This window comes from Equus quagga, chromosome 7 (assembly GCF_021613505.1).
Source record: "Equus quagga isolate Etosha38 chromosome 7, UCLA_HA_Equagga_1.0, whole genome shotgun sequence".
Taxonomy (NCBI): Eukaryota; Metazoa; Chordata; class Mammalia; order Perissodactyla; family Equidae; genus Equus; species Equus quagga.
This window is the reverse complement of record NC_060273.1, coordinates 118,337,479-118,362,241: the sequence shown is the minus strand read 5'-3', so window position 1 is coordinate 118,362,241 and position 24,763 is coordinate 118,337,479. Positions and strand designations below refer to the sequence as shown.

Below are 24,763 nucleotides of genomic sequence, written 5' to 3'. Positions count from 1 at the left end.
GTCGTGATAAATACATTGAGCTCAAATATTCAACAAATCATAATTAATGATGAGTATAGATGATTTAACACAAAAGCAGAGCCAGATAACTGTCAGTTATGTAACTTGAGACATGTACTGAACTCAATCTACAAGCATTCTAATGCAAATTTAGAAGCAACGTGGTTAATTTCCAGTGCTATGATTGACTTACAGCACCGTTTGTTTACCTAAAGGTGTGTAATAACCTCATGCCTTCAGTGATGACAAGTACCTTGGATAACTACTTTTCTACTTTGTAGATGAAGAAATCAAAATTCACCCATCTTGTTCAAGGCTACATCTAAACTCACAGAACCCAGAACCTAGGTCTCTCCTTCTCAAGCTACAAGTCCTCTTCCTTCAGTCATTTTTATTCCTTATTGTATCAAGACGTTGTGATTGCTGGCTCTCAGTTAACCAGGATGCTAGTCTACTTCTGTAAAATTGATTATAAATCTGTGAATGTCTCTTTGTAACACTTTCTTACGTGTAGGTACATTTGAGAATATGGGAGAATCATATATATAAATTGATAGCTTATCCATGAACGTATAAACGTGGAAAGAAGGTTAAGTTCTAAATGTGATTCCAAAAGTACTTCTAACATTACAAATCACTATAAAATTCAGACATTCTTTGAGAAGACTACGTCGTTTTAAAATTTAGAAAAATTGTGTTCTTGTAAGATTAGAATAATTAATACGAGGTAAGTTTTAAATTTAGGTGCACTTGAAATACTAGAAACTTGGACACATCCCAGTGAGAGGGAAACTGGTACCTGAAAGTAAAGCTACTTTACCTGGTTAAGCTTGATTCACATATGACTGAAGTTTATATATCTAACTTATGTTTTATAAAAAAGCGTCCATAACTTAATTTTTAAAACAATGATAACTAGTATTAAAAATTCCTTTAAGCCTTCAGTAATTTTCTTTAGTACAGAGATCTAGAAACAATGCTTATCCAGAACGACTTAAAATAGAGTTTAATTGTAGTCTTCATAGTGTTTGCATGTATGATGAGCTACTAATATGACCAAGATTCAAATAAATCTCCAAACAATTTTACAAAAAAGAAAAAACAAAACACTTTATTTTCCACAAGGAAGAGCAATAGGAAAAATTAAATCATTTCCCACATATTGTTTTCTCAAAACAGAGCCTACAAGGACATATTCAGCACCAAATAAAAAAGGAAAAAAAAAAAAGAGAAATTACAAACAGCCATAGAATATAATCTATAAAGCAAACATTTAATATTGCACTTTGTTTTGCTAACATTTTGGATTTTACTTTCCTTAATTGAAAAATCAGGAATCTATCTCGAATACTGGAATACAACTGTGAACCTCACACCTTACGTCAGGAATTGACCAATATTTAGAAGAGAGAAAAGTAATGCCTCTAAATAAGAAAGTAATGAAATACTTTAATGGGAAAAACAAAACTTTATTTGATAAAGTTTTATAGATTTAAAATTTTATCACATTTTATTTTGACCCAATGCCAATTATCAGAATATTGGTCATTCTTGCCTCATGTGTTATTTATAAGAGTATATGGTGATAAGTATTCCAATGCTATGCATATCAACAATTGTTCCCTAGTCAGACATAAGAGAGAAAAGAAAAGGGATTTTCTGACAACCCCCCCCAAACAAAAATAAAACCACCAAATGCCCTTTACGCCAAATATTCCATTAGCTTCTTTTGAGGGGGACATTCACAAAATGATTTAACAACAATAAAAAAATATTTCACCCCCATTTCCTTATTATCTAGTATTAGTTTGCTACGGGAGCCCAAACCCTTTAACCGAATCACTTAAAACGCGATTCATTTTTACACTGGGCTTTCTTCACCCTGTCAGCATTTTTCAAACATGAATTGTCTTCCATGTTTTCTTAAAGGCCACTTATGGAAAAGCCTATTTGTTTTGTATGAAGCTTTAAGACAGTATTTAACCAGGTCAAGCACCAAGCCAGAGAGTTACTATTATTTTCAGCCACTTCATTAACTGTGGGGTTAAATGGCAGCACAGATGTAACACCCATTTCACACATATGTTGCAACATCAGAGATGCTGATTTTCATTAAAAACACATCAGAGCTGAAATCCTTTTAAAACAAGACAATCAGTACACTTGGTACCTTGGAAAATACAGTTTTAAGTGTCATCATGAATGCTGGTATATTTGTTATGAGCCAAGTGTAAATTATCTTTAATATAAAATATAATTTACTGATGTGATCATTCTTCCTATCTTATCTATATATACTCAAAGGGAGTGATTTCTCACGTTTAGCAAAATGTTCTTTAGGTAATGGAAAAAAAATACTTTCATTTAAAAAAACCACAAAAATATAAAACAGTTATTACTCCGGCACACATTCTAGTATTTTGAAGTTACACACTTTTAGAATAAACTTGGGTTTTCAAGCTCTGTCAAGCTTGAGCAAGACAGGAAATATAAATTGAATTCTCTAACCATAACCTGAACATAAATATATTCCTGCTCATTAAAATACTCTTCACCAGCTAAAACGATTTCCAACATATGTGTCTTGGAGGTAATTAAGTAACTCTGTATAAAAATAAATGCACTTTCGTCTCCTCTCCAGTGACTGGAAAACTTCCATACTTTTAAAATAATAATAAAAATAACTAATTTTTAAGAGCAACAGCCCTTAACTCTTTGCTGGTGCCTGCCATACTGCCTTTCTTTACTCCATTCTTAGCTCTGCTAGTTTCTTCTTATATGTAATGATAAAAAGGGAATGCGGGTGGGTTATCACTTTTGTGTATGTCCCTTTTCCAAATTTCCCTCTCTAAGAAGTCAAACAAACGAAAAAATAACTCAACAGTGCAACAAAACACAAATAGCATTCCAACAGTTTGGCAAGTGATGCGTTCACCTGAGATTAAGTGATTTTAGGCAGTCAGTAACAAAATGCTGCTTTGCTGTAATAGTAGAAAGGCAACAAATTCTTAAAAGAAACCAAGAAGGTGTACAATCTTGACAAAGTCTCTTATTAGCTTCCTCCTCTTATCTCTTTTCCCATGTATCTGTTGCGTATCTACTACAGTAGGCTGCAAAACATACAGCAAGAAGGATTGGCTTGAAGGCATTTGATGTTTGTAAATAAATCCAAATAGGATCCAAGCTGAAGAGGTGATACATGGTCAGCCTAGAAGGACAATTCTGAGCATGTGCATACGCAGGTAAAGTCCAGGCTATATTAAATAAAAAAAAAAAGTCAGTGCGTTTTTCTCATGTTACAGTTTTTTCAAAGCTTTCTTTTGTTCCTTGTTGTGCTGACCACAAACAAGTTTTAAAAGAGTATCAAGAGTCTGGCATAAATGGAAAAAAAAAAAAAAAGCTGTAGTGACATTGAACTGCACAATGTAAGCATTGAGCATGTGCAAATTTTCAAATCAGAGGAAATCATTCCTCTTTACAACGTGATGTCTTGACACGTATGACCATAGGCTAAGAAGACTGCTCTTAGTATGTGCCAGTTTGAAAGGAGAAAAGCTTAGATCTTCAAGCATGTTGGAGCAGTCCCAGAAATGTTGCAGAAGGCTTCTAAAGCATGATCACTGGTTGGTTCATGTATTTGCCATTTCTCTGGGCAAAAGCAATTCCACTTCCTCTGAAAACGTGTCTCCAAGATACTTCTCTGTCCTCAGCCGGGAAGAGATACAGTTCGGAACCCACATCAACTTGATTTAACCAAGGGTTCCTTCAACGAGAGGGGCAGGATGGTCTATCATCTGCTGACTGATCAGGATTTGGATCAATCTAGAAAGAAAAGAGAAAAAAAAAAATCACAAAGTTATTTAATAAGGTCTAGTAAGAATGCAGCAAACGACTAAGATTTTGAGTACTAGTTGAGAAATGTAATCAGAAAGAACATACACAGCTTGTATGAGGGGGACAGGGTAATATTATTATCTCTAAAGTGCCTGATATTCAATTAGTAGATTAACAATAAAATTTATAGAGATTTGCCCAAACAGTTCTCTTTCACAAAAGCTAATGGTAAAATTTTATCAGAGAATGAAGTTCCACTCAGCACTTAGTAGTACTTAAGACTCAAATACATGATGGAGAACATTTTCATAGCAATGGTCTCCTTTTGTAAAGTATCCCTTTCATTGTTTTACAGAAAAGTCAACTCAGCTCTTCTCTAGACTTTGGGAAGAACGTAGTTGAGTAAACAGTGTTCTTCTTGCTTATGTGAGGTAGTAACTCAGGATGTAAAACCCCCGAGGGAGCCTAGGAATAATGCGTATCAAGAAATAGCCACGCTGAACCCAAAATGCTCTAGAGGCTTCCCACCTTCCCTATCTCTCAAGTGCCTTTCATATGCACATCCACTTAGTAAAAGTGACTATCTCTCAGTTACTTCTCAGGTACAAAGAGAATGGGCACAGGAAGGCAAATTGTTGGGTTTAAGACATTTCTTTTGCTGAAAGATCTTTTGGACAAGACCCATTTACTTCAATTTAAATGTGCGACAATCAGAAGTATCTCAGAACCTTTAAGTAAACACATTTTTGAAGAAAAAACGCCGAATAACTTTTCCTTTAATGACTGTCCTTTAAAGAAAGAAAAAACTAAAAATTTAAGATAGCTTTTCCCCTCCATGTGCCTAGATGTTACTTAACTAAATCACACCCTGAACCACTTCAGGGTTTTAAAAGTTTTTAATTCTATTATCTTTAGCTCATTTTAAAAGGAGGAAGAATTTTATGACAAATTGCTTAAAACTGGATACTTCATTTGCCATCTTTTAAAATGCACATTGGACAGCCAGAAAGCTTCAGATCAAATCAGAAATGACTGACTTAATAAGCAAGACAGAAATGTCAGAATAAAAATGTAGTAATAAAATCTGTAACTAGGAAAACATTTTTAGCATCTAATGGACAATTTTATAAACTGGAACAGTGGAGTAGAAAAATTATGTCTAATCAAGAATTTGCAGGAACAGATTCTGAACATCCTATAATCAATGAATAAAGTGGATCTAGTATTAATCACATTCAAAGGAAAACTGACTCTTCTAGTCACAGTGTTTGGTACAGGGGGGAAAGCAATTTGTTGAAGAGTGAAATAATCCCTTTTATGTTTTATTTGGGATTAATATTTCCGTGTAAGATAGTTCAAATATATATGTATTCTGAAGTATCCTGAAATTGCTGGATATCCCCCCACCTCCTTGCCTTTGTACCTGCTGTTCTTCCTGCCTGGACCATCCCTACCTTTTGAGGACTACTAATCTTTCAAGATTCAGCATAACAGTCATCTTTCTCAGGGATGCCCCCCAGATTCCCAAGGCCCAAGAAGCTGCTCCTCAAATGAACTGTGCATTCCTATTACATTGTTATGTAATATTTTGCTTCTAGTTTGTTTTTCCCACCAGCCTGTAAGCTTCTCTCAAGTAAGGGTCATGTTTTATTCACAGAAGTGCTTAGTTGTCATCAATATGAGATGAAGAAAAATAATCCAACAGTGTCAGCGCATTGTTTAAGATGTTATTACAAGTATGTTATTTTCCCCTATGGCTGAGAATGTTAAAATATGTGAGAATTAAATTAGAAAAAGATGATGAATAAGATAAATTCTAGCTATTTAATGAATGCTTGCAAAATGCCAGTTCTACTGATACTTTAAAATATGAATTATTCCTTGAAATAGCATTCTGCAAGCATAAGGTTAGATTGTTACATTTATTTTCCCAATAATGTAAGTGAACAGTCCTACTTCTGGGTCAAATTTAGTAGATATTGACATCCCTAATCTAACTTTTCATCTGTCGTTCTAAATTATTTGTTTTTCTATTATCATCATGATGACCAAAATCTAACTGTATTTTTAAGAAGTGTGCAATGCTGTTTCCCAAGAAAGCCAGCTCAATTCACAACTGAGGAAATGGCACGCACCTCTGAATAAAGAGGTGGAGGCAAAAAGCGAAACTCCTGGATATATGCAAACAGTGGTCCTTGAAGTGCTCTCTCAAAGTCATCACAAGCACTCACGGGTGCAAGATTGTTCCGCCTTTGTTCCTCTGTTACCACTTCTGCATAGCTGGGTGGTGCTGAAGGAAAAAGATACACGCAATTCGAACAGCATGTTCTTATGCATGTCAAAATACACAGAATAGTAGATATTAAAAAAGAATGTCAAGGTAAAATAACAATTATTTGTTTTATGATCAAAACTAGGGGGGCATACATTTTAAATACAACATTAGGGGCCCATCTATTCTCTCTCTCCAATTATAGACAAAACTTTATCTAATCATAAAATACAAGCTAATTTACGTTCTTGAAAATAATAAGAGATTAAACTTAGATATGTATTATCAAATTACCTTCAGGTCTTTCAGGTAGGGATAAACCAAGCCAGTTCATATTCATGCTACACTGACTGCTTACACTTGAGGTTCTGCTACCAAATGGATGTAAAGGAATGGTACCGATGACAAGTGGCAAATTAAGAAATAAATCCATAGCTCCAGGAATATCCACATATACCTAAAACATTGAAAGGAGATGTTAAGTTTAGAATCCCAAGTACTAGTTCCTTTTTTAAAACTAATAACCCAATTTTAATGTCATTTGAGGCTCTCATTTATTTCACTTTTTACTTATATACATGATATACAGGAAAAGTTTCTCCATTATGTACAATACTATATAGTACACATTTATATGTAAGGTGAAATTGGTAATCATAATTCAAATTATATAAAAATTTATATATATCATACATGGAATATAAAATTTAAATCTTCTATGTAAGACAAAAATCATATCCTTGTGACTTGAAGACTTAAACAAAACAAAAACAACAAAAAACCCCCTTAAATCTACACATACCATTAGTGAATATTCCACACGGATTATACTACAGTCGAGGATAGAGGGAGAAACTGGTGGGATTTTCAGCAACTTGCCGTTCCACGTCTCTGTCTTTCCAGACGATAACGATTCCCCGCGCAGGTTCGCCACCAGCTGTTTTACTTCCTTCATTTTCCCTTTGGCATAGAAGGCCTGTGTTTGGTAAATGGCTGCCTTTGGCACCACCATTCGGGAAGAGCAGTTCTCAATCTCAGCAAATATCTGAATTGATTCACCTAGAAGGGAAAAAATATATCTACTGTTAAACAAACAAACAAAAACCGAGAAAAACCCGAAACAAATGTAGATTCTTAGGCTAAAACTTGAAAGTTCAATGGACTACGTGGATGGAAAGCTTTCCTAAGAATGGCAAGTAACTCAGACTTAGAAAAAAAGAACTACTCATTTACAGCAGCTACTTAAAAAAGGAGACTGGACAAGCACAATTTATGTTACTTTACCAAAGGGTTCTGTATTGTGTTTGCATTAAGTAGAAATATTGCAAATTTATACACAAAAGCTAAGTGAAGAAGGATAATTTTTTATGGGAATCCGCCTCACACGTACCTGGTGTATAGCCCTTCCTTTCGATTTTGGCACTTAAGGATATTGGGCCTGAGGTACAGAACCAGCAACAGAGAGTCTTTTCTTTTGTGCCTGCTTGGGGTGACTGTAAGAAATAAAAATAGAGAGAAAAGATCAATGTACGAACTGGGACAGTAATAGAATGTTTTAAAAACACAATCCTAAATTCTTTGAGAATTTAAAATTAAAAGCAACGTTGCATTTCTTTCTGTATCTAACCAATGGCTTCTGAATTATACTATTATTTTTGTCTTTATATAAGTTTCCATTCATTAAAGAAAAAAGGGTACAGGGCCTTAACACCACATTCTACAAACATAGTTTTAGCCCATGCTATCTACATGTAATTAAAAATGAACCAAACAAAAAAAACCCTTTCCACATTCCATTTAAACTGCCTTAAAAAAAAAAAGGCAGCTTGGAAAGCAACTTGGTTATAATCCCAAATGTTAACATCTTTGAGAAGGTAAAAATCAATATGTAAAAAAGGGAAAACTCTTTTTCAAGATTAATTCTTATTTGCTTAAAGATGTTATCATTTGTTTAAACCAAATAAAATTTTTGGAGCCAAATTTGCATCTTGTGAAAAAATGCAGTTAAGAAAGATTTCTTTTAAAATAGAATTAAGCTTTTTCATGAAAGTGAAATCTCCCCATCGTTTGACAACTATCCCTATATTGGAACAATGCAATGCAGTACAAATTTTAATTATGTTATTTTCACATTAAGTGATATTATCTTATAATAATTGATACTGCTGCTCCTGTTCCACCAAAATTATTGAGGAAACAGATCTATTTTTTGTTACTGCTGTTACCTTCTGAGATATTTCAAACCATACAATGGTCTCACTTTTAAAATTTACTGTAAGTTATTATAATATCAGGAAACATGAGCATATTCTTCAATAATTTGTGTGCTCTTGACTGTATTTTTTTAAAAAATTAGTATTTTTGGAATTTAAAAATAAAACTATTTTAAAATTATAAAGATTGCATAGTTTAGGCGATTATTCTTCAGTATTTATATGCCCAAAACAAAGAATGAAAAATTCAGTCAATTCTTACCAGTAACGAAGGAGTGTTGATATCTATATGCTCAAAGACTGTAAATTCCTTCTTTAATTTTACTGGTAGAAGCCAAGGCCTGTGCAATTCGGCTTTCACCCAATAGCGCACACTGCCATGTCGGCCTTCGAATGAGGTAGCAAGTGGTCTGTGCAGAATATAAAGGTCAATATATTAATCTTATACCTCTTTCCAATAGTTACACAGTAGGTCATTATAAAGGTGTTACTATATGGTACTGTTTATATATCAATGAGGTATTAAACATATAATTTTTTAAATTTCCAAAGGGATAAGTCATTGGGGAAGAAATCTGTTTCCAAATAACGATAGACGATAGTTAAATATCACAGAAATTTTGCTTAAAAAAGGCCAGAAGAATACACTCTCTCTAAACTCATAAGAGGCTACTTTTAATGCTGGTGGCAAAATTATGAAAGTTTGGAAACGAACAATTCTTGAAAAAGTCAAGAATGTAATTTAAAAATAAAGTTCAGAATAGTTTAGCTATTTCTATTGAGAAATTCTAGACACTGGTTAAACATTCAGACCAAATTCCCCCCAGTGTTCCACTTTTCATTAGCTGGGAATTATTCTCTCTTTTTATAGCAACTAATTAAGAAGGTCTAGAAAAGGCCGAGAACAGTCATTATGGTTTCAAAAATTTCACATTTCATAAAGTCCACTGAAACTGTAAAAAACAGCTTTTACACTTCCCAGTTTACTCATGTTCTAACTTTTTTGGGCCATGTTTTCTAACTTTATAGCTTAAAAAGAAACATTTCTACTGACGTTTATGAAGAGAATCAGAACTTTTTCAACTCTCCCAGATTTTATTACTTGTGGAAGGTTTTATTTTAGTGAATTTAGTCTTTTTCATAATTTCATTATAAAAATGCCCAATGTTCACAGTTATTTACAAGGTAGACTGCTAGCTTAGATTCATATGATTAGTACTATTTTTATAACTTTTTTTTGCATTTTAGACTCCTGCATTAACTTGTATAACACGGAGAAATAAAATGCAGTATTTATGTTAGCCTTCTAGAGTTTATTTTAAACGATCCTGGTTTACAGACTGAATTTTTAAAAAATATATTAAATTACCTCCATCCTTTGAAAATATTCAGGCCCAGTATAAGCCTTATTGTATTCACAGATTTAAAATATTTCTCCCAGAAAGATTAGCTTAGGACATTATATTCAAAATGATGTTCTCAAGTAAAATGGTAAATGGAATACTCTGAAAAATACCATTTATGAACTCTATCCACATATAACAACTCAAGTAATAAAATGAACAAAAATATAGCATAATATACAGTTTGCACTTGATAAATTCTTATGTAAATTTATCCTCCAGAACAACAGGCACAAATGCCACTTTGCATGTTTCAATATCCATTAAAGGCATTATTAAAAAAAAAACTTTGTATATGCTCTTCTAACAATCTGTTAGCACATTAAGAATATATCCCTTTCATTCTAGATTCCGAGCCTTCTACTGTACAGAAGCCATTGAACTCACAGTAAAAGAAGATCACTCCTAAAAGTTAGAATATTCCTAATTATTTTTACCTTCTTAGCTAAGACTGATGATAAACTAAGTATTTATCAAATGTTTACTATTTGGCTAGCACCTTCCAATTCACTTATTTTAAATGAAACTATTCAAGGTTAAAAAACTCCAACAATCTTGAACACTAAGAATTGAGCTTTGCTTTCCTTAATTTTGCCACACTAGATTAAAAAATAGCTTCTTTTTTTCAGTAGATTGTTTTCCTCTAGCAAGTTTCAGTAATGAAAAGGGTTTTTTTTTTAAACTAAAAATCTTTAAATTTAGAAGATTTAGTTCTAAGAGAATGGATGTTCATGAAAAATGCCTATTACTTGTAATACTTACGTCTGTGGAAGCTCGAAGCTGAATGCATATTCATGCCTTCCTGAATGAATAGTGTTGAAGCCTTCTTCCGAATTATCATCATCTAAAACAAAGAGAAAAAAAAAACAACTCGTTTTCAAACTTTACACACTCCTCATAGTGGCAGCACTTTAAAGATACTCAAATAATAATTAAGGCCACAGCTTTGGAGTCTGAGAGATCTGAGTTGAATTCCAACTCCACCACTTCCTCTGGATAAAAGTCTTCAGCGGCCTCCTCTGTAAAATGGGGATAATTAATCCTTACACCCCACAGGCGGTTTTTTAATGAAAAACGGCCCACACTGTAAAGCACCTGAACCTAACATGGTATATACTCAACCAAAGATTCAGATCTCAAATCCCTCGAGGATGGTATCTTTGTCTCCAACGGTTCACTTACATTTACCTTCGTTAAGACTATATATGAAACGAAAACTGCTCATGTAAACCTTTCAAAATGTCAGTTTTGATACAAAAGACGTCAATGTTACAATTCTAAAACCATTAGAAAAACTTTGTCAAATGGATGTTGCAGTTAAAAAAAAAAGGAACAGTGATTTTAATGTCAGTTTCATGGCTAAAAATAAAAATTCTCTTTTGAACCTAAAATGATGACAACACTCAAGTCCGTCCTAGCAACAGCTGAAAACTTGCTTATATAAAAAATGCACCTTAGATTTAAAAGGCGCCTGCTCGTCGGGAAACAACACTGTCCCACACCATGGAGAAACGAAGTCTAATGAGGTTGTTTCCAATTTCTAGAAAAAAGGGATGACCTTTCATTTTCTATCAATTTCTTTTGGTCAAATGGTTATTTTCTTGATGGCTCCAAAATAAATGTATTAACAAAACTGGGGGAGAGAATTCTGGATTCTCAAAAAAAAAAAAAATGTTTTTAGCGTTCTGGCTAGGAAATATAACATAGATGTCTTATTTATGTAATTTTCTCGGTGCAGAAATCTTTATCATTAACCACGAGAGTTGGAGTAATTGGTAGCACCATTTAACTTTTCCCTCACCCAGGTAGGGAACAGACGCAAAAAATGTGATGTTTCCCTTAAACCAAATGAGAAAAGAAAAAATAGGGCCTCTGTGGATACTTTTATTCAAAAACCATGGTGATTCTCTACGATCTCAGTCCTATTTTCCTCGCCCCGTGTGCAAGTCCTCGGAGCGGACCGCAGCCCCGAAAACCGGCTGACAGTTGGGGGCCACTCAAGCCCGCTCCCCTCGAAGGCGCCCGAACTTTCCTCCCTCTCCCAGGCTTCGCTCCCCGCTCCCTTTTTGTGCCAGCTCAGCAGTCTCATTGAAGCGAGCGGCGGCCGCCGCGCCGCGGTAAACAAGTGCCGGGCTGTCAATCAAGAACTAGACCGGAGCAGGAGAGGACCGGCCTAAACCGGCGCGAGCAGATCCCAGCCGGCCCGCCCGCGCGCCGCCGCCGCCGCGGCGCGCTCCGCTATACATACGGCATACGTCGCGCGGCGCTCGCGCTCGTGCCCGCGCAGCCTAGCCTGCTGGACGGGGGGCGGGGCCGGCGCGGCGCGGCGCTTCCGCTTTACACGCCCCAGCCGGTGACCGGTTCTATCTGGCTCGGGCCACCCTGACACCTTTACAGTTGCGGCGAGTGAAACTGGGGCGGGGAGAGTGAAGGCAGAAGCCGCAGGAAACAATGAGCAGGGGGCAGGGGACTGTCGCCGAGGCCCCCCACCCGGCTCGGGATGTTAGTATCACTTCTCCTTTCCCTCTTGGCAGCCTTGGCTCTCTCCGCTCAGGTCAAACCAAGGTAGCCCGTCTGCCGGCTGCATAGGTCGAGCCACACGCTTTGTTTCAGCTAAGAAAAAAAACAAGCGTTCACAGAGGCTACCTGACACTTTGCACCCGAAAAACAGGAAAACGGGGTCCTGCTGACCTTGCCCACCCAAGTTCCCTGTGAATAGGATTGGCAGCTGAAGTCGCGCCCAGGGCCATTCGGCACCTGTGCGGCCAGCCGGAGCGTCTCCCCTCTGCTCTATTGATCTCTGAAATCGTTTTTTTCGGGGATCCTAGAGGCCAAGGTGAGGGTCGACAGAAGGGCATGTGACATGAGCCCCAGGCGCCTGCAGAAGCCCCAGGAGTGACGCGAGCCGGGCGGGGGCGGCCGCTCTGGAGGGACCTTTACCGGCGCACGCCGGTTCCAAGCCTCGCCCCAGCCGGCGCGAGCCCACTCTCCCCACCCGCCCGCGCCCAATCCAATCAGAGCCTGGCATCGCCTTAGCAACAGGCTAACAAGCCCGGCTCCGCCTATCGCCGCGCGCCCGGGGCGGGGTCTCGGCAACCAGGCTAGTTTGAGAGGTCCCAGTTTTAAGTCATTGAAACTATTCCAGGCTAAGAGCTCGTCCAGGCTTTGCAGGGGTTGAGGGGCATCTCGTGGGGTGCGAGACACGTAGTTTTCTACACCATGAAATCACACAGCAACTAATGAAATTGTGTTTGTGCCCCTAAGTGGCTATTCTACTTTAACCGCACTGCAAGCCTCAACGCCTTAAAAACCTTTGTTTCTTAACCATTTTATAAAAAGCTGCAATGTCCAGAAATGTTCAAACACAAACTCAAGTGTCTGCTTTTCAACAAATACCACGACTGTCATTAGGCATTTACATTTCTTATCGGTGTTAGTGCTTGGAGAGATCAACTATAAATTATTTCAGGATGCAAATTACCTATGTGTAACTGAAAATCCAACTAAAGAACTGATTTCATCTTAATATTTTAAAAAATAACGCATTAATGGTGTAACTCAAAGCATCCTTCTTTCCTACATTGCCTTAGTTCAATCAGTACTTGCTCAGGGAGGTGTATTTTCTAACATTAAAAAAGAAAGTAAAAATGTGCTCTACTCTGAAAAATCGTCAACATTTGAACTAAATGCTGCATTAAAAAGGAGAAGCACAAAATTACATAAGCAGTTTTAACATTATATTCTTCTTGGGCTAGGAATTAAGTCATCGCCACCACCTGACGCGTGTAACCAATCTGCTGAGAGCAGAACGAGCGCCCCTCCTCACCACCCCCCAGAACTGGTCCGAAACAGGATTGAACCGCTTCTAACAAAGGGTGGAAACTTAGAAAAACAAGCTTAGAGTCGTCTATATTTCCACAATGTAACCATTTAAACAATAGATTGAAAATCTCAGGACCCCCTCTCCCTTTGACAACCTTTTATCTCCCTTTTCTAGGCAAAAATCAAATCCAATGTGCCGAATACTTTTCAGTTCTCTTTGACTGGCACGGGTTTCATTGAATGCACGTTCCAAAGTTAGACATGATGCTCGGAAAAGAACATTACTGACCCTAAATGGCTTCTAAAATTGATTTGAAACATATCATAATGATAGATACTGTCTTGTACAATAGAGAATGCTTGATGTAAATTTCTAAAGGAACTGGAAAGAATAGGGGAAAACACGTGGGGTGTTGATACCATATGTCAAAATAAGCCACAGAAACCCTTTATCAAAGAACAACGATCAATTCTTTAAAGTCTTTTGTGTGTCAATATTAAAAATGAAATATACCTATTAAACCACTTAATGTTATTCCATTTCTTCATTGAAGCCTAATTTTTAAGATCTAAGGTTGCAGAGTACAAGGGAAAAATCTAACATTGGACTGCAGCTTTCAGCAATTCATTTGAAAACATATTAGTGAAACTACTGAATTGGATTTAAGCGGAATTTATAAGTAAGGTGCAAATGGACTGCAAGTGCGTATGGCACAGACCAAGCCGGGTATAGAGGTAGTTGAATTAAGTGCAGTTTGCAGTCACTTTGCAGATGCCTGCATGCATTACAGCTTAACACACGATGAATGTCAAGCAGAATCCAAATCTCGCAACTTTGCTAATCGGTATCAAACTGCTGTGTGTTATGCTAGTAGAATTACATTAATTTAGAAAAACTGAAAAGGCACTTTCCCAAAGAAAACAGGTCTAATGATTGCTGAATAATATAAAAACTTACCTCTTTCGTGTCCAATTAAGATGTCTTTATGGTTGAAATATTCTACTTCTTCAGTGTAATTCTGTGTGTAGGCAGTATTAGAGCCGGCGTTTCGAGATTCGGTCCAGCGTACTTTCGCATGTCCTCTTGCATGAATTTTAAGAGATTTTACTCTGATTTCCCCAGTAACTTCTAAATTCACCCTTCCTGAGACTGTATCCCCACTAGAATACACAGGGACATTGCTGTCATTAAGACAGTCAAAGCTTATTGTCAAACTCTTCACCTTTCCCAGCACCATGTTTATAACAAAATCTATAAAAATATAATGTAAGACAAAAAAGTCAAGATCACATATAAAATGTGATCTTCACTTAACACTGATCGATGTCTTTGCCGTGCAAAAAGCTTGCAGGCAGGACCAGTGATTCTTTACAAATAGTTCATTGAGATTTCTTTAAGTCAGGGCAGCAGAGAGGCTGCTGCTCCGCGATCCTGCGAGTCTCAGTGGTCTCCTTACAAAGACGGGCGGTTGGAGGCTGCCAGCTCACTTTAAGAGCAGCTTTGTGAAAAACAACCCCAGCGCGCATGCGCACGCCGCGGCTGCTGTCGGCCCTCCCTGCGCGCCCCCTCCCGCGCCGGGCTCGCTCCTCGCTCGCTCGCTCGCTCCGGGTACAGTAGGTTTACAGCTAGGGGAAGAAGGCACGGGGCTGCCGGGAGGCTCGCCCTGACTTCTCTGCATTGTGGGCTCCTATTGGTAGGCAGGCTACCGTAAACCCTCGACGTGTTTTCTGGAGCCCCTTACCGAGCACACTCTAAGGGAAAGATGATGGCAGAGAGGGGCACTGGAGGACAAGGGCTGAGTGGGGAGCTGTTTGCAAAGCCAAGTCAGGATAAACTGCTGAGTGACCAGCACGGAGCGTGCGTTACCGGCACTGCAGGGTTTTGCCCACTGCGTGGATGGGAAGAAGAAAAAGTGATGTGTGAAGAGAGATGGGGGTAGGGGAGAAACCGGTTGGGCAAGCGGCTGGTTGCTGAGCATAATCTAATGAATTTCAAAAGAAAATGTAATAAAAAGCAGACAAGAAATAATGTTCAGAGACAAGAGCATTCTTGGATTTTTGAAAAAACTAGTGCTTTGTAGTCAGGGTGGAAATGAACTCAGTCGACGGCAAAGGAACCTTGCAAGAGAATACTGTAAGGAGCAAGGAAGAGAAGCAAGTATAATTTAATCAATAGGTTTTGCTTTCTCTTCCAGCTCTTAGATAGCAACGAAAAACAACCAAGTTGTTTGCATGATGACACCAGGGGAAAAAAGGCTTGACCACTTCCTCGAAGGAAGAAAGTCCTTTTTTAAGTCGCCACCTACAGCTAGATTTGCAGGGTATGACATGATTACAACTCCAGTGTCCAGAGGATTAAGAATAGAGTTCGGCCTAAAAAAGTTCCATCTTATAAAAGGCAGCATGACATAGTGTTTTAGCTGACCTAATGTTTACAACAAGATCGAGAAATCGTTGTTAGAAATTAGTGAAGCGCGTAAGGTAGTTTTTAAAAAGCATGATTTGGTAGATAAGTAGGGCTTAATTCTGTAAAACTTTTTCAGCCTTGGGCTGTTCCACGTAGTAATTCTCATAATACATCTTAAAGATAGGTACCTTTTTCTCTACTGTGAACGTTTTGGTAACAAATGACAATGCTTTCATAAAATACCACATTGGGATTCAAGGCATAACAGCATAAACTTATCTAGATTTTTTGCAATCAGTCAAACTGCTTATAAGAGAGAAATATAGAAACAAAAAATATGAATCTGGAACTATATATACATAACCAAATACGCTTTGGAAGATTTTTGGCTGTCCATGTCTAAAACATTGTAGATTGTTTTGTTCAGTATGTTTGGATAGGTTGAACCTGTAAGTCACAGTGGACTAAACTCATTGGTCTTGCTGTTTGCTTATTTTCTTTTAGGGAGAAACTAAATTTTATTTAGTTGGGTTTCAGTTGTCAAGGTAATATCTTGGACTCAACAACTTTATATAGAGAGTATAAATATGCAAACTATTGGTACAGTTAATGGGCAGGCCATTTAACTCTGATAGAGTTTAGATGGTTATGCTTAGAACTGTGAATTTGTGTATTTGATTGGGGGGAAAAGTCTTTTTTTCCCCTCTTGGTTGACACCTGGTGGAAATTCTAGTTATTCATGTACTTGGGATTTTATACTAGCTTTGATAACAGATACTACTTGGGTTTTTTCGCCACCTAGTGGTAAAACTGGTGAGTTTGCTAAAATGTCAGCTCCTCAGCATTAAGCATTTATTAAGCGTTGAAATGACATTGGGCAAGGAACAGATTTAAAAGTGCAGTACATGATGAGGCCTTCATTACTAAATGTGTTTTAAATTATTAAGAGCTAGTGAACAATGGTTGAATTCTTCAGAATGTTTATAAAATTTCTCCAGTTGGAATATAACTTATTTCTGAAGAAATAAGAATTAGCTGTTTAAATAAACTGGAATTGCATTTAACCAAAACGAACCCTAAGAGAATTACGTGTAGTTTGGAAAATTGTTTTAGCACATTAAATACTTAATTCCTTTCACTGTATTCCATGATTCCTTGTGTTTGAAGCTTTTAGGATCTTATAAATGATTGTCTTTATTTTGCTGCTTTTCTTTATTTTCATTTTACTGTGTCTTCCCAAACACTTTAGTAACTGACAAGTTGCCAAGAAATTCTTATCCCTATCGTTTTTACTTAAGATCCTACTCTCTTACACTAATTATCACATTTCTTCTCTCTGGATGTGGTCACGTGACAATTTCTTAAATGCCTAAACTAAGTTTACTTCATTTTGTTTTCCTCCTCCTATTTATTCAAATTTTGAAAACACCAGAAACAAACAAACAAGAAGTAAACGACTCCGGCACCTGTAAATCCCTGTTTATGTTTGCATTTCTAAAAGGAAAAAAACCCTCAGGCTAAATTTTGAATGTTTTCTCTCATGACTTTTATAACCTCCCCTTTCCAAGACTCCGTGTTTAAATATACGCTTCAGACAGCTTGAAATGCCGTACTGTGGCCATTATCTTGGGCTTCTGGACTTGCTTTGCGAGGCCCTTATTGTATTTTGCATTAAATTTAACTATTCATCTTTACCACAAAGGCTGTTTCCTACTGCACCCCAGCCTACATCTCATATGCCATCTCCTCCTCCTCATCTGCTAAGTCTCTATACTCCTGTCAAGTACATCTTCTGTCCCCTTTGTTAGCTTGTCTCACTGTTGCCAATATGCAGTTACACGCTGCTTTCTGTGCCCAGAACATCATCCCACTGCTATCTCCTTTCCCTTCTTCTAAGCCCTCCACTAGATTTAGTTGGCACAACTGAATAAAATTCCAACTAGAGAGAATAACCAGCTCCCCCCTCCCCTTTTTCTATCTTCTTCAGAGCTTAAATAGGAATCTCTTTTTATGGTATTTGTTTCTTGGATTTTTAAATTCAGTGGCTGTTCCAGCTTACTGTATAAAGATTTAAACTCAATCTCAAGAACTCTGTCAAAAACTGGCAAATCATAATTGCTATCAAGATATATAATATTGAGGCAATATGTCAAAATTACTGCCAAGTCTGGAGTTTTTGTCATATTAAAATGCTCAATATCATTATAAAAAAGAGCAAGCCATCTCAACTGAAAGTTTTAGTGTGTGGTTGTAAGAAAAACCACACCAACAGTCAGAACCTGTTTTTTAAAGAAAAATATGAAATCCACGCTTAATCCTTATTTTAACTAACACCTGACGGGCTTCAGAGATGTAGAACTAAGGGGCGTTTTGTTGTTTAAGTCTTAATTCTGTGTTTCAAGATTTTGTAACTCTGACTTTACTCTTTAATATCTTCAAAGTGCAACAAATTTGACTTTGGTGTGGAGACTGGAAGTAAGATTTGCTGTATTATTAGCAAAATGAGTAAGATTCGTTTTTTATTTGATAGTTAATTATATGGTATGTTCTTCATATTTAATGGACGTTAAATGTGTTGTGGATTTCATGATAAAATTCAGTAGTGAATTTGGTTTCTGTCTCCCTCATTAAGAAGTAGTGTGATGTGTGTTATGTGAATGCCATTTAATCTTCTAATTTTGATTTCTGGATTTAAAATAAAATCATCCATAATTCTACTATCTGCCCAGAGACACCACTGTTAACATTTTGGTACATTTCCATCTTGATGTACAACTGAGAAAGAAAAGCATTGCCAGTTAAGCTATGACAATGCTTCTTATCAAGTAGAATTTTGGGACAACAGATTTGGTTAGTGGCTCCAAGGGATAATCTCTTGAATGAATTTGTAACAGTTAGGGCCTGCTTAGTTAGGTGAGTTGGTAAAGTTTATTCATTCAGGCTCAAGTGGCATCAGGCCTGCAAGAAGGATCAGAAATGCTAAATTTTCTTTTCTGAACTGTTTTATGACTTTTGATCAGGCACAACTTTATGTCGTGAGGGTGACATTTTCCAAGGGTCTGCCACCTAAGGTTTGTTTTATTTACTGTTGTTAATTATTATCCTTGTTATTATAACTTAAAAATTATAAGCAGGAATTATTGCTTCTCACCAATCTGCAGTCAGCTCGGTTTTCACGCTACTGTCTTTCCTGTTGGGGAATTTTACTTGTTACCACATTTAAGAAGTAGCTACGATGAAGGAAGTGTTTGCTGGGGAAAAGCTGTACGGAGGAGGGGGATTTTAAGTTTAAAAGTTTGCTGAGGACTCACTGCCTCACAATTCTAAGTTTCAAATGACCTTCTGTTTCAGGGTCAGGAAACAGGTTAGGTGACACTTAACTCATAAAATCACACGGCTTATCCATGACCTAGTAAATGCACACGTGGATAATCAGCAATTGGTTTATTGTTGTTGTTTTTGTAACCTAAAAACCTTTTTACTTCATGTATGAACTACTTAAATCAATAAAGTTAAGTGGAAACATGAGGCAGCTGAAATTTTATACCCAAAATTGATATAACATTTTTGTAGTCATATATGAATTTCAAATTATTTTGCTGCAGAAAATCTGATGGAAAGAAATTTAGTGCTTTAACATTCTGGACTTTGAAACGTATATGAAGTGTTTTATAGGCATGGAGATACGCATCCTGTTGTAAAGATGCACAAAGCGAAATAAAGTGAGGAACAGAATTCAATCAGGAATAATTTACAAATTAAATAATACAGTCTGTCTTTAGAAAGTGGGAGTAATGCTTTGGTAAAGCCAAAATACTTTTGTAAGGTTTGGGTTAAAAATAAAATTTGGAATCTAGAGTAGAAACCATTTTACTTAACAGTTCTAATGTCCAAGTTATATCTTTTACACTCTTTACACTAGGGAAAGCTTTATTTCTATCAGTGGCCCGCTTGAATAGGGTGAAGTCTTTTAACTTTAACTTTTCATTTATTATTAGTTTTTGCTATTATTTGGATCTGTTTTGGTGAAACTTGGTAAAAGCCTTCAGAAAGGTGAATGTATGAGAAGAAACTGAAGCTGAGCCCTGCTGCCTCCCTTGGATCTTTCTGCAAATGAAGAGGAAGGAGAGAAGCAGCTTTCAAAAAGAGTCACTTGATAGACAAGTGGCCAATGGGAGATTGTTGCAGGACAAAGACTGTAAAATAGTCATGATCTTAAAGAGGATAATGTGGGAAAGAACAAAAGGCCGTACTGTTCTGTTTCTGGCACTAGCCTTTCTCATCTTCACAAACCGCAGTGATTGTGTGTTCTAATCACGTTGTTTTCTTCTGTCTGCCTCTGCAGTGACGTTCACTCCAAATGAAATGAAATATTGGCCGCTGGCTCAGAGACAGTTGTGGCCAGTCGTTGGAGGACAAAGCTGGATAAGTGAACTGTGTAAAAATCACCAAAACATAGGTGTGAAAGACCCATGAGAGGGTAGTGTGAGGGCGAAGGGCAAGAGATCTGTCCCCTGGTGCATGTGAGGTCAGAGAAGGATGAGAGGAGAGTTGTGGTGGACAGAGAGTCCAGGGACGCCTCAGTGGTCAGGCTCACATTCAAAGAGTGGACGTGGTGCAGGCATGTCTGGTAATGAGGGGAAGTCAAGAAGGCTTTTCAGGGATAGGAAGCCTGGCTGATAACAGAAGGTGGGGCGGGGTGGGGGTGGGCGGCGGCATTGGTGGGACGGAGCAGTTTTTTTCTTTTATAGGTATATAGGACATGCATACATTGGTGGAGAAGTCCAGAATCCCCCAGGTTGTACCCTGAGTAGGGTGTGTGTGTGTGAGAGAGAAAGAGATCATCATTATAACAACAGAAATACTAGCATATTTTATGGCAGCCGCTGTGCTTTTCTTCATTATCTTATTTGGTACCCTTAACACCCCCTTGAGGTAAATACTGTTATATCTGTTTTATAAACAAGGAAGCGAGCTTAGAATGATAAAGTATCTGGCTCAGTCTTGTACGGCTAGTAACAGGTGGTGCTAAGAGTTGAACCTGTCCTCTTAATTGCTAGGCCATACTGCAAGCAAGTTGGTAGGCTTACTGATCAATACCTCCTCCAAGAAGCTTCCGTAACCATCCTCCCCTCCCCCAGTTTGGATTATGTCTTTCTCTTCTGTGCTCATAGCACCTTTTAAAGCCATGTTCCTTAACGATATTTTATGTAGTTCGTACACTGACTGTCTCTTCCATGACACTCCAAGCCTGTCAAGGCACTCTCCTGTCTTTATCTAGTGCTCAAGTGTTAGTCATTTCATATCTCTAGCACTTAGCATAGCACCTGGCACATAATACACAATCCATAAATGTTTATTGACATGTGATAAATTGATAATGGAATGTTATCTTTAAGCAAGTTTCCATTGTAAGAGTGTAGAATCTTATGGGAAGTTTTTCTAGATAACCATCTGAAACCACATGAGACTGATGAGTGAAAGATAAGATTTAAGTTCAAACCATCATTTTATAAATGTATGCTGATTGCCACCAGGTCACCATCATGATGTATTACCCAATCCCAGTTAAAGTAATAAAGATTACTGGCCTTTGCTAAAATAAAGTTTTATGGTTAAAAGGTAATAATCGTATTAAAAATATATATATATCTCCTTTCAGCATTTTTCTACTTTTTTAGATTTGGTATATTATTTACAGCTGATGAACAAAGAATCTTCCGGCCTGCTTTTGATTTCTTAGGAAAAATGCGGTTTTGTGCCAGAGAGCAAAATACCTGACTGTGAGAATTTGGGGAATTTAAATGAAACTTGCAACACTGTTTATCTGTATTTGTAATGTAGTTTCATAGCTGACATTTAGTAAAGTATTCTGAACATATTTACAAGTAGGTAGTAGAAAAGTTTATTTCAAAGGTCTTGATGACATAATATTTTATTTGCTATATATGTTGAGATTGTGTATAGGTGATGTCTCTCATGGAAATTAAAATCACTAAAAACATTTTTGAAGACAAACATTTCTTCATTCATAGGTGTGGTAAATTCAACAATCGGGTATATGAAACTCTGGTCACTAAAAATATATATTATCTTAAAATTATTTTACGTATATTTTTAAATATATTTTTCATTTATAAAACCAATGAAGTAATTAGGTGGAAAATAATTCAATATTTGCTGTGGAGAAGCAAGTTTTTCTGGATTTGTAAATGGAAATGAGATGTCACATTCTGGACACTTGCAAGATATCAGAAAGCATGAGCAATGGTCAGTGCTCTAGATTAAATTTGTTTGTAGAAATTTAACTCCTGAAAAGGTGAATTAACTTTCCTTTAATAATTAAAGGAAAAGCTCTAGGGATATGTTTAGTGGATAATTTTATATACTTCACTAAATAAAGGACATCTATGATAAAATCGTACAATTAACAAAGGGAAAATGTGATAGTTAAATTTAGGGAAAGAGTGTGGTCAGTGAGTAGAAATGTACAGTCATATAATTCTGAATTTTTACTTCTGAAAACCAGAATGTTTAGCTTAAAATTTATAAAAGAAACAGTGTAAGATAGAGAACTAGAAAATACCCACATATTTTTCTTCACCTTATGAGACTCAAAAATATTATATACAATATCCAGTCTGTTGATGTGGGGCCTGTTAATAAGTTGAATTGTTATTCTTTTTACAATAAGGCTTTCTTTCCCAAGATGATGTTTAGTTATTAATAAACAGCTATTTAAATGATAGAAAACACTGTTTTCCACAAATTTATACATTTGGCCCTCATTGTTTTCTAATATGTTAAAAGTATATATTCTTATAAATATAGTATATTTGCTGTACATGTAGAATCTGCTGTGGGGACTTACACGTGTTTGCTCATTAGGACAGGGAGGAAAGAAATATTCCAGGCCTGAGCAGTGTTAATAGTTCCTGGTATTATCTCATTTCCCAGAAGATAACTGTCTGTAAGAACATGTGTTTTCTTTAAAACAGGAAATAAGTAAAATTAAAAAGAACTCTATCATGGAGAGACTGCTTATATTTGTGTTAAGAAGAAACAGTGTTTAACTCTACCTTCTTGATAAATAGGATACATAAAATCAAATATAAAATCAAAACATTAGGTATGAAAAGACAATTTTAAGGAACTCTAAAGGGAAAAAATACATTGGACTAGTTTCATAATTCTTAAAATATAAAATGATGAAGATGGTAGGCTAAGCTCTTTATATCATTTGATATTAGCAATAATGCAATTATCTTCATTTACAGATGGGGAAACTGAGGCTTAGAAAGATTGTGTAACTTATTCAAGGTCACACCCTAAGTGGTGGCAGAGTTACCCTTACAGAATTTACATTTTAAGAGGGAATATAAGCAAATAGTTACAGTAGAGATATGTGTTCAATAGATAATGTTACTAATAGGATTAATATAGTGGTAGGGAGCATCTAGCAGAAGTTATGAACCTTGATCCAGTGCTTGGGCAGAGCCTTCCCGGAAGAGTTGAGCTTCACTAGAGAGGCGAGGGAAATCGGGGGATTGCTTAATGATCAATCTGGAGAAGCAAACAGAGGCCAGATTGTTAGAACCTTAAAGCTAGTGGGAACATACACTTGATTGTCTTAGTTGGGACACTTTTGAGTGTGAAAGGGAGGCTGTAATAACTGTGTTGGTACAACAGAAATAAACAAAAACTGTTCTGGGCAAACCAGAATGTATGGCAATGTAAGGTGTTTAGACTCTATTCTGGGAGCAATCAAGAACACTGAAGCGTTTTTAGGAATAACACAATCAGGTTTGTGTTTTAGAATAACTCAGAGTGATGTGTAGAAAGTGGATTGGAGGAGACTTGGAGACTATTTTAGGAGACTGTTTCAGTAACACAGGACAGTGATGATGGTGGCCAGAATTGTGTAGTATCAGAGAGGCTAGAGAGAAATAGATAAGTTCAAGAGATATTTAGGGTATGGAATCACTAGAACTTGGTGTGTAATTGGATATGCATACAGAGGGGACATATTAATTGGATGTATATTGTGATAGAGGGAAGGGAAGTCAAGGATGATGCTGGATTTCTGGCTTAAGCAACTTGATGAGTGAATGGTGCAGCCATTCACTGAGATGAGGAAAATGGAAAAGAGTGAGGATAATAATGAATTTGTTTGCTCATTTTTAATTTTTTTGATTTTTAAAATTTTGAAAGAGTAAAAAGTTTACAGAAAATTGGCAGGTACAATACACTGACCTTTTTTCCCCGAACTATTTGAAAGTAATTTGCCAGTATGATGTTCCACCACTCTGAATACTTAACTTGTATTACCTACAAATAAGGACATTTGCTACGTAACCGTAATACAACCATGAAAATCAAGTTATTGACATCATATATTAGTACCATCTAATCCGAAAATCCCAATCAAGTTTCACCAGTTTTCTCAATACTGTAGTCTTTTAGGACAAAAGGGTACAGTTCAGAATCACCTGTTGCCTATAGTTGTCATGACTCTTTAGCATCTTTCATTTGGAAGGAGCAATTTTGGAGATTATAGACCAGTTATTTTATGGAATGTATCCCCTGGGCCTTTTCCAACCAGGGTTTTGAGAAAGAATTAAGCCCTAACATCCTAAGGCATCTACTGAATGAAAAAATAACTTCTTTCAGTACACCTAGATTGGTATTAATCATGTACCATTCTTAAGAGAGTTGAGAAAACAGTCACTGTGTTCTATGGTTCACTTGAAAAAGGCTGAATTATTAGATTTTGACAGGAACTCCTCTAAAGTGATGCTGTTTCCTTCTCATT

General features: G+C 36.8%; 1 protein-coding gene across 3 annotated transcripts; it reads right to left on the bottom strand.

Annotated features, from left to right (window-relative positions):
* Positions 1-1,083: 1,083 nt before the first annotated feature.
* On the bottom strand, positions 1,084-15,013 carry ARRDC3 (arrestin domain containing 3). Of its 3 annotated transcripts, XM_046666165.1 has the most exons (8): positions 14,503-15,012; positions 10,485-10,566; positions 8,582-8,729; positions 7,497-7,599; positions 6,909-7,165; positions 6,401-6,563; positions 5,970-6,124; positions 1,084-3,822 (listed from the first exon to the last, which is right to left on the bottom strand). In XM_046666165.1, exons 1-8 carry the CDS (start codon positions 14,780-14,782, stop codon positions 3,766-3,768), a joined length of 1,245 nt encoding a protein of 414 aa, XP_046522121.1. In that variant the 5' UTR covers positions 14,783-15,012; the 3' UTR covers positions 1,084-3,765. The 3 variants fall into 3 exon arrangements, with proteins under 3 accessions (XP_046522121.1, XP_046522123.1, XP_046522122.1); XM_046666167.1 differs by lacking the exon at positions 5,970-6,124 and having other exon boundaries at positions 14,503-15,013; XM_046666166.1 differs by lacking the exon at positions 1,084-3,822 and having other exon boundaries at positions 5,970-6,162; positions 14,503-15,013.
* Positions 15,014-24,763: the final 9,750 nt, after the last annotated feature.